The 9,341-nt window shown below is 37.1% G+C and overlaps 1 protein-coding gene across 3 annotated transcripts; it reads right to left on the reverse strand.

Moving 5' to 3' along the window:
* Nucleotides 1-1,295: 1,295 nt before the first annotated feature.
* On the reverse strand, nt 1,296-8,838 carry LOC129890207 (phosphatidylinositol N-acetylglucosaminyltransferase subunit A). Of its 3 annotated transcripts, none has more exons than XM_055965771.1 (11): nt 8,709-8,833; nt 8,186-8,234; nt 7,942-8,085; nt 7,142-7,714; nt 6,881-7,035; nt 5,012-5,102; nt 4,781-4,897; nt 2,815-2,918; nt 2,184-2,274; nt 1,921-2,079; nt 1,296-1,804 (listed from the first exon to the last, which is right to left on the reverse strand). In XM_055965771.1, exons 3-10 carry the CDS (start codon nt 8,059-8,061, stop codon nt 1,993-1,995), a joined length of 1,338 nt encoding a protein of 445 aa, XP_055821746.1. In that variant the 5' UTR covers nt 8,062-8,085; nt 8,186-8,234; nt 8,709-8,833; the 3' UTR covers nt 1,296-1,804; nt 1,921-1,992. The 3 variants fall into 3 exon arrangements, with proteins under 3 accessions (XP_055821746.1, XP_055821745.1, XP_055821747.1); XM_055965770.1 differs by having other exon boundaries at nt 1,921-2,088; nt 8,709-8,827; XM_055965772.1 differs by lacking the exons at nt 1,296-1,804; nt 1,921-2,079; nt 2,184-2,274 and adding an exon at nt 2,281-2,521 and having other exon boundaries at nt 8,709-8,838.
* Between the last annotated feature and the right edge of the window lie 503 nt (nt 8,839-9,341).

The raw sequence follows: 9,341 nt of genomic DNA on the forward strand, positions 1-9,341 counted from the left end.
GGTATCATGGTCGAACAGCCACCTAGGAGCAGCAGTCAACAACAACCTGCAACAAATTGCTGGGGAGTACCAACTACAACAACCATCTACAGAAAGTGAAGCTGCAGTCAGGCTCTACAAGATGTCTCCATCAGACTATGATGGCTTCTGGGAGGCACATGGTGGTCAGCACACTAAGCCACCTAGTCCCTATCTTTTGCATCTTTTGCTTCTTTTGTGCAGGTACACTACAGAACTGTAGCACTTGATTCAACTCTTGCAGCTCTCCCAATGCAAACATTCCAAAGGTTACTTCGAGATGGACAAACTAAGGTGGCCAAACTTTAGAAGAACAATAAACGTTAAAAGAACAATCCTGAAAAGGACCAAACAAGGCTCATTGTGCTTTACCTTTAAGTTGCAATGGTCATCTTGTAGGTGTTCTTTTACTTTATGTAATTTTAGCATTCCTTTCCATATTTGCGTAGACTTTTCCTTATATTATGTAAGGGGAGAGTCTCTCTTGTATATGCATTCTTAGAACTATTGTATCGAGAGAAGTCCTTTCTTAGGCGCATAGTCTAAGTTTGCTCCATCGTGTATATGGGGATAAGTCGAATGGCCTTAGTAGGCTACTCGACTTATGAACCACCACAGTTTCGGAGGTATGGTTTATGCCCCCTCTTTGTACTTTTGAGTTTTTTATATTATGTTAAGGCTTGGGGTGTTCGGCTCAACCCCTGACCGCCACGAGGGGTGAGATCCTTGGGTAAGGTCCGTTTAAAAATAAATAAATAAATATGTCATCAAACTTTGAGAAAAGACTCATTTATGCCATCCGTTAAAAGTTTGGGTCATATATGCCATTTCAATTAACAAATAATGATATGAATGAGCCTTTTCTCAAATGAAAATAGCATAAATGAGCCAAACTTTTAACGGATGACATAAATAAGTCTTTTCTCAAAGTTCAATGACATATTTGGGCCATTTTCCAAGGAAAAGAGAAGAAGATATTTTGATGAGAAGCTTTTAAAAAAATTTGTTTTGGTTTTAATAATGCTGGAATCGGAAGAATTTTTTATATACTATATATATTCACATAAATATGTGAAATGAAAAGAATTATATTGTTTATTGTTTGGAATATATTTAGATGATCTTTTCAATCTAATTAATACTCTACGTCCCAATTTATGTAACATTTTTTTCTGCGGTCTCCCATTGTTACTAGTTTTGTTTAGATTGTCCTTTTTTATTACTAACGTTAAGTACTAAGGTTGCCAGTTAATCTTTGTCGATTTTACAACCAAAAGTAGGTATCAAGGATTCTGAATTATGAATTGAAATAAAAGTAAGTAGCATGTTTGAACACAAACTCACATGAAAATTAGTACAAGCAAATTTTTGGTTCTTCTTCACAACACAATCTGATAAACTGGGCAAATCTATGTTCTCCAAGCCCAAACACATATACAGAACTCCTATAAATGCCAAACCAGCACAAACTGGCATATATCGATAAGCAACGTAACCTGACAAGAAACCTACAATGATCCAGGTTGTGTAGTTCAGAGCCGTGGCCGGTGACATCATCCCCAGTGGCTTTTATTAACACTGGCATGTTAATGAATTTGAGCTGTTCTTGTTTAGGGAAAGCCTTGGCTGCTACAAATCAAGAACTGGTGCTACTGCGCCAAATAAGTAGAACCAATTGAACATACCATAGGTTCCTATATCTCCAAAAATCCTTCTTGGTGGCAATCAAACCACAGATCCAAACCATTCTGAACCACTTTCTCCTATGCAACCTGTTGTTGTTTGTCTAACACATAAATGAAACTCAGATTTAAAATTCAAGTTTCGAAGGAATGGGAATCAGAGGAAAGGAATTGACAAGAAAAATAGTTCAAGAAAGAAGTACTATGTAAAACACTTTACTTGAATTCTAATTCCACATTGTGTTTGAATAGTAAATGACCCTGAGCTGCACCAGTGGGTAAAGCACCGGAATCATAAGTTTTCTTCTGTCCTGGAACCAAATGGTGTCTCCTTATGTTGGGACTTCGGAAGTTGAATATCAGGTACCACCTCAATGTCCTTGTCAGGCTTAAAGATATCAAAATGAATTATGGTAGGTCTATTAAAGAAATTGCACTACGAAACAAAATAAATTTGCCAGTACATTCAAGTGAGGAACTTACCTGCCATAGTTGCAAGAGACGCCAGAGCAAAAAATTTACTATCATGACTATGCAAAATATTTTCCCGGCCCAAGTGCCACAAGTAAGGTACCTGGAAAATTAACTTGGAAGTTTAATCAACTGCAAGAACATTTATTCATGTGCAGACTCTATATGGACAATCACTGCTTAATAAACGATACAGACGACAACCCAAAATGAATGTTCAACTGCCTGAAGACCTACAAAATCGAGCACTGAATCTAGGATGCACGCTTCCCGTCTGAGGGCACCAAAGGACCAAACAATCATGTTCAGCTGCTTGAAGGCCTAGAAGTTGTCATGTATACCTGGTGTACCTTTTCATGTACAATCTAGGACATCAAAAGGAGGATAAAAGAATCCAGAGAACTAACTAAACAATTATCTAATCTTACTTGTACCACAAATTAGGTCCAAAAAGGAGAACTCAAATCCAACGATTTTCTGCTCAAGCAATATTTATTTAAGATTCTATACAATAACAAGAGGGTCTTTCACTACTAAAAGAGAAATAGCATATAACTATTTGATTTTATCGGTTCTCAATTTCTTTCTCTAGGTTAATGACATACCTTAACAAACCATTTTTTTCTTCTGAGAAGTAGCATACCTTGACAATCGATCTAGCAAAGGTGGATTGGAGCATTTCAAAGCACGGTTATAAACAATTTCTGTCCTCCTGGCTACATCAGGCCAACTATAAAGTTTTTTCACCTGGCAGTAGAAACCGAATGTCAGTAAATGATATGATCGCTATAATTCTAAAAATAACAAACCCGTAGAAACACTTTTTCACATTATAGTTTAAAACAGTACCCCAAACCAGCTCCCTGCAACTTTTTTCATCATAAATTCTGCCATAGGGTGAACCCACCGATTGAAATGGATTTTGGGTCTAGCTCAACTCAAAAGGCTAGCTCGAGGTGAGGATTGCCAAAGACCATAAAAGGAGACATCCCCAATTCCTCCACCAATATGGGACCCTTAACATCCGCACCCCCTCACTACCAGGAGATTGGACATCTAGAGCACGCCAGCACGGACAACATAATGTGGGGGCCCAAAATTGGGTAAACAAAGAATCAGAATGGGACTGTTCAGACAGATTTTGTACCTAACTCAACCCAAAAAGTTAGCTCAAGAGGTGAGAATGACTAGGTGGAAAAAAGAGCTTTCCACCTAGTCAAATGGAAGGACATTATTAGGAGTAAGAAACAAGGTGGGCTTGGCATTAGAGTTCTGAAACACCAGTGCAAAGTCTTGAAGATCAAATGTCTATGGAGATATGCACAAGAGCCTCAGACCCTATGGGGCAGTGACATAAAAAGTAAGTATGGGGAAGAAGATTGTTGGGTATCCAAGGAGGTCACCCTCCATATGGTGTCAGTTTCTGGAGATACATCAGGGCCTTCCGCCCTTCTATTAAAAAACATTCAATGATCAGAGAGCACAATGGAGTCAGGACCAGGTTCTGGAAAGACAAATGGATAGGGACAACGCCATTGCAAGAATTGTTCTCGGATCTTTTTGACCTTGCCCAAGGTCAACACAATACAGTAGCTGAGATGTGGACTCAACAAGGATGGGATATGAGATTCAGAAGAGGGATGAATGATTGGGAGATCCCAAGAGTGGTTGAACTATTCAAACAACTAGAGAGCTTTCAAGGAATCAAGAAGGTGCAGATTGTTTGTGGTGGAATGGACACCCTAAAGGACTTTATAAAGTCAGCTCAGGGTACAAGTTGTTGAATCAGATAGAACCACTGAATATTTTTTGGCCTCTGAAACATATCTGGAAGGCCAAGATTCCTTATAAGGTTGCATGTTTTACTTGGCTTCTAGCTAAAGAAGTTGTCCTGACTCATGAGCATTTGATTAAGAGGAAGATATCACTATACTCAAGATGTTTCTTATGTGGAAAGGAAGCTGAGACAGTAAATCACTTGTTCCTACACTCTAGCATATCACAGACCAGCTATGGAAGATTTTCATCAATCTTAGGGGCATAGCATGGGCAATGCCAAGCAAGATTGCTGACACTCTTTTTAGCTGGGGGGGAACTGGAGCTGGAGCAAGGAACAGAGAGAGATGGAGGATCATCCCTTCACGTATATGGTGGACAATTTGGAAAGAAAGAAATGATAGGTGTTTCGAGGATAGGTGCAATTCAGTACAAAAGATTAAGCTAAATTGAATTTTGTTATTTTGCTTTTGTTGCACTAAATTTTACTCTGGGGATACAGAATCAATCCTAGTGTCCTAGAAACCATTTAGGTTTGATTAATTATTGGCATACTCTGTATCTAATCTCACTCTTGTAAATATGGTTTTTCAGTACTACCTAAGTACTGACTTGAATACAAAACTTTGCCTGATTCAAATTTTTTTTCTTCTTTTGGACAGAGATTGAATTGGAAGACATCCATGAAAGATTGGGCTTAACCTCAATTTCCTTCAGATCTCACCTAAGATACAAGACTATTCATACATCTCAAGAGAGTAGAAACTAAACAGCCCTTGCTCAAAAAGAAAAGACGAAGAAAAAGGATAAGCAAAAGGAAATGTGGTACTTACACGATTGTGCATATCTTGTGGATCGATCTGAGGAAGCATATATATAGCCCTTGTGATTGCATGAACCATAGTTGTAGGATCTGGCGCAGCCAAAACAACCATATCATCTGGAAGAACCTGGACAAGAGGTACAAAAACATGATAAATAACAACGAACAACTTACAAAGTAGAAGCAAGGAGATCTTAAATTATTAACTAGTCAAGCAAAGAGAAATGAATCATGGACATGCCTCTGGAACACCTCCTACACGTGTACTGACTGTTAATAATCCGCAACTTGCAGCTTCCAATATAGCGATGCAAAATGCTTCTGTTAGAGAACTGGCACAGTAATGCAAGAAACAGCATCATAAATGAGGATTAGAAACGGGGAAGGTGGAAAACTGGTTGTTGTTCAACCACAAATCAGGCGTGTTTAAATATCCTCAGATGATATTCTTTTGCTACAGCTTTTGCAGAAGAAGAATGTGTAAGGAGCAATTTCAATGTTCTCTTTATTATTTTTGATGATTCTGGAAGGAAGGTTGAAACCGATGAATCCGATTTAGCTTATCTGCTGTGACAAGTTCTAATGAGCCACACAGCATTCATGGTTTTGATACTTCAATCTCACATTTGCAGCTGAATATAAAAATCAACTATGTGAAGATTATTTTTTTTTAATTGTGTCATCCAGTGGCGGACCCACATGATGTCCAGGGGGTTCATCCGAACCCCCTTCGGCGAAAAATTATACTATTTATACATGGTTAAAATATTTTTTATGTATAAACAGTAGATGTCGAACCCCCTTCGGCTAGTTCGTGTGTCTACTTTTTCAGATTTTGAACCCCCTTATTAAAAATTCTGATTCCGCCACTGGTGTCACCTAGTTGATTCCTTTATCTTATTAAGCTCACACTCAATGTTGCACCTTGCAGCTCCTTTTTGTTGAGGAAAAAAAGAGACCAAGGAGGATGCAAAATCGAGTGCGTGATCTTAATGAGAATAACACTTCCGTAATGGATTCTCCAACTGAACTCCTTTCAATTCGAGATGTTTGAATTCTTCACTGACTTTTCCAAAATGTCTATTCCATCAATCATATGGACACGGGAAGTACGAACAAAAAACTTTCCTATTGGCCCGTGGCATTCATCTTTGTAAAGCTTACTTATTGAAGAAATCCAATTTCAGTTTTCTTCTCCAGTTCATGATTTCTACATTCAACAAACAGGTACAGACCAACTAAGCATCATATTTCAGTAGATTATTACAGACTGGTGCAACCAAGGTGTGGCATTACGGTCAATGAAGCTGGGATGGATCATGGAGATCGGGGTTCAAATCCTAGCATAGGCAAAAAAAATTGATTTCTAGTCATCCATCTCCACCTTGGTAGACACGATTACCCAATATCTACGTCGGTCAGAAGTAGCATAAACATGGTGGATAAGTCGAGGTGTGTGCAAGATGGCTTAGACACCACCGTAATAAATAAATTTTAAAAAAACTGTGAAGAATTGAGCAACATAATTTGTGTATCAAATAAGGGAAGCTTTGCATTACAAACAATCATCACAATTCAGTGGATTAACATAGACTTGGTGCATGTAAATAAGCACCTAGCATCATTTACTGTGTATCAAGACAAGGAAAAACTTTGCATTACCAAGTCTTTGATGGCAAAAAGAAAAAGGAAGAGGTGGTTTCCACTAGCCAATGCCCAAGACATTCCTCTCTGGTAATATATCTTATTGAAATTTTGCAAAAGCACCTATCAAAAGAACTACTGCCTATGGAAAGAAAAATATTGAACGAAAAGCATCTAAACGTTCCAGTGAACAAAAAACGGAGAAGTTTTCAAGAATTTAAGAAAAAGAAACTGAACATATTCATCAAGCAACAAAATGAATGCGAGTTTGAGCTAATAAAATAAAATATGTAGTTCATGATTGCATAAAAGATCTCTACTCTTTTTTTTTCTGTCAAAACCAATCCAGAAGACAAGATAGCATTGCCTAAGAAGAAAACTAAGACAGATGTTAAATAGAGGAATTTCAAAGAATAAAATCATATAAGTTGTAAGGTGTACACAATAACACTTGAAGGTCTCACACCTGTTCAAAAATATATGGCCAGTTATTAGTACAGACTGTACTTTAGCATGAGGGACAGCCCCCAACATATCAACGCGGTCTTGAAGAGAGTGTTTTTCCCTCATTTCTTCCAGACGCACTCGTTTGGGTCCATCTCCTCCAACAATGAAGCGAACCTTAGAAATGCATCCAAATGAGTTGCCAAAGTTCAGAATTCATAAACAAGGTCAAATTCCATAGACTAATTTTGTAACGAAGACCATGATGATGAAGAGCACTTACATTGGGATGCAAACGGCATACTTCAGGGATCACTTCAACGAGTAAATCTGCTCCTTTCCGATAAACTAACCTACTTAGCACAACAATAACAATTTCATCCCTGCTGAGTCGCTCTGGAGCAGGCGTAAACATGGCCGTGTCCACAGCATTTGGAATAACATAAACCTTTTCAGGCGGCAGACCAGACCTTAAAACTGTATTCTCTTTGCTTGTGTGAGAAACGCATATAGCCTGAGTTACATCGGCTAGAGTAAACTGTAGCACCTTATTCATGTGAATACTTCCAACATCTGAAAACCCATAGAGAGAATGATCGGTGAATACAACTTTGTAACCCATGGTACGAGCATGCATTAGAGCTTCATGACATAAGGTTGAGAAGGCTTGATGTCCATGTACCAGAGATATCTTTTCCCTAATCAGAATTGTCCTCGTAATTGAAAGTGTTCCAAAGAAGGTTGGCAATGTGTTTTGCATGAGAAACGGCTTCCATGGGACATAATAAACTTTCAGGCCATTTGTCATATATCTTACTCCAGAACGATTCTGATAAGCATGAGTCATAACTACCACCTGAAATTTACACAAAGGAACAACCAAAAATGAATTCATAAACAGTATCTGATTATAACAAAACAAGCACTTATATCTCTCTCGATTTCACTCTCTTTTGACAATATTTTTACTTTTGTAGATCAAAACTAAGTCCCTATCATGTACAGACAAAGTAGACTATCCTCACTGGGCAACAATCATATTCAATCAAGAACACTTTAAGACAGGAGGCTGTGGTTACTGACCTTGTGGCCTTCCTTAATCAAGCATTGCGATAGATAGTATATATGATTCTCCACACCACCAAAATTGGGGTAGAAAAAATCTGAGACCATTAAGATTCTATGTTTTCCCGGTTCACCCATGATAACTGACTACCAGGGACACTCCTGCAGCAGAGGAAGCAATTTACACAACAATCGAAAAAAAAATAATCATATAATTACACTACAAAAGATTGTATGGCTTGACCCACGTGATAGAACTTACCGTATTTTGGCCAATTAAGTTTATTTGATTTGAGTGTTGCTGCGTTAGCCTGTAATTGAGTAGAGCTACCATTAAGAAATCATTTCCTAACCCAAAACACAAAATCAAATGACATAGCATAATATCACGTTTGATGCTAAACCATTTCGTCCCAATTTTTCCCCAAAATGTCAATATGCATAGAAATTTCTACTACTTATATTAGAGGATATCTACGATACTGTGCAAAGCAAAAGCCACTAAAGCAAGCAGTACCTTTAGGCCCCCAAAAAATAAGGGCCTCAAAATTACAAATCTCCGAAGGAAGCAAAAAGCCACAAATTCAGTTCAAACACACAACGATATATGATGCATGAAAAAAACGAAGCTCAAATACGAACACCTATACATCCGAAGACACCAAATCGCTCTGAAAATAAATAAATTCGACAGACTAAACGAAGAAATACAAGACGAGATCACACCCAAAAGAAGAGCAAGAATCGAGTAGAAAGTGAACCCAAGAGTTGGAAGACATACATACCTGGGAAGAGATAAACAAGAGAGCTCAACAAATTTGATGTAGTCGATTGTAAAATGTTAATACTCAGCGTTCTATGTGTTTATCGTCAGTATTAACTATTAATTGAAATTTTCTTATTAGTTTGTTGGTAATCTCATATTAATTATTATACACATATTTTTGAATTTTTTTTTCTAAAAAATAATTGATACAATCAACATAATAATTACTTTCTATTCTCTGTGTTTCATATTAGATGATTGAAAATATTAATAGATTTTGTTGTTGAAATTTTATTCGATTTTGTTGTTGAAATTTGGACAACTTTTTTGAAATATTGGCTAATTTCATGGACTCATGGGAAAAAGTTTTTGAAAAGAGAGAAAACGTGATTTTTGTTAATTGATTTCTTGAAAGTCTTTGATCCTCACATCTTCATTTTAAAAAGGAGACAGAAAACAGGAGAGAAAAAACAAAAACAAAAAAGAGAGTTAAGAAGAAAAAAATATATATTTTTACATTTCTTACGTCTCAAATAAAAAAAAAACTTTTAATTTTACACGGTAATTAAGAAATTATTAATACATTGAAAGACTTTACAACTTTGTCTTTTGTTTATATTAATGCAATATATAAAAAAGCTAGTATTGAAAA

Source organism: Solanum dulcamara, chromosome 5 (assembly GCF_947179165.1).
Source record: "Solanum dulcamara chromosome 5, daSolDulc1.2, whole genome shotgun sequence".
Classification (NCBI taxonomy): domain Eukaryota; kingdom Viridiplantae; phylum Streptophyta; class Magnoliopsida; order Solanales; family Solanaceae; genus Solanum; species Solanum dulcamara.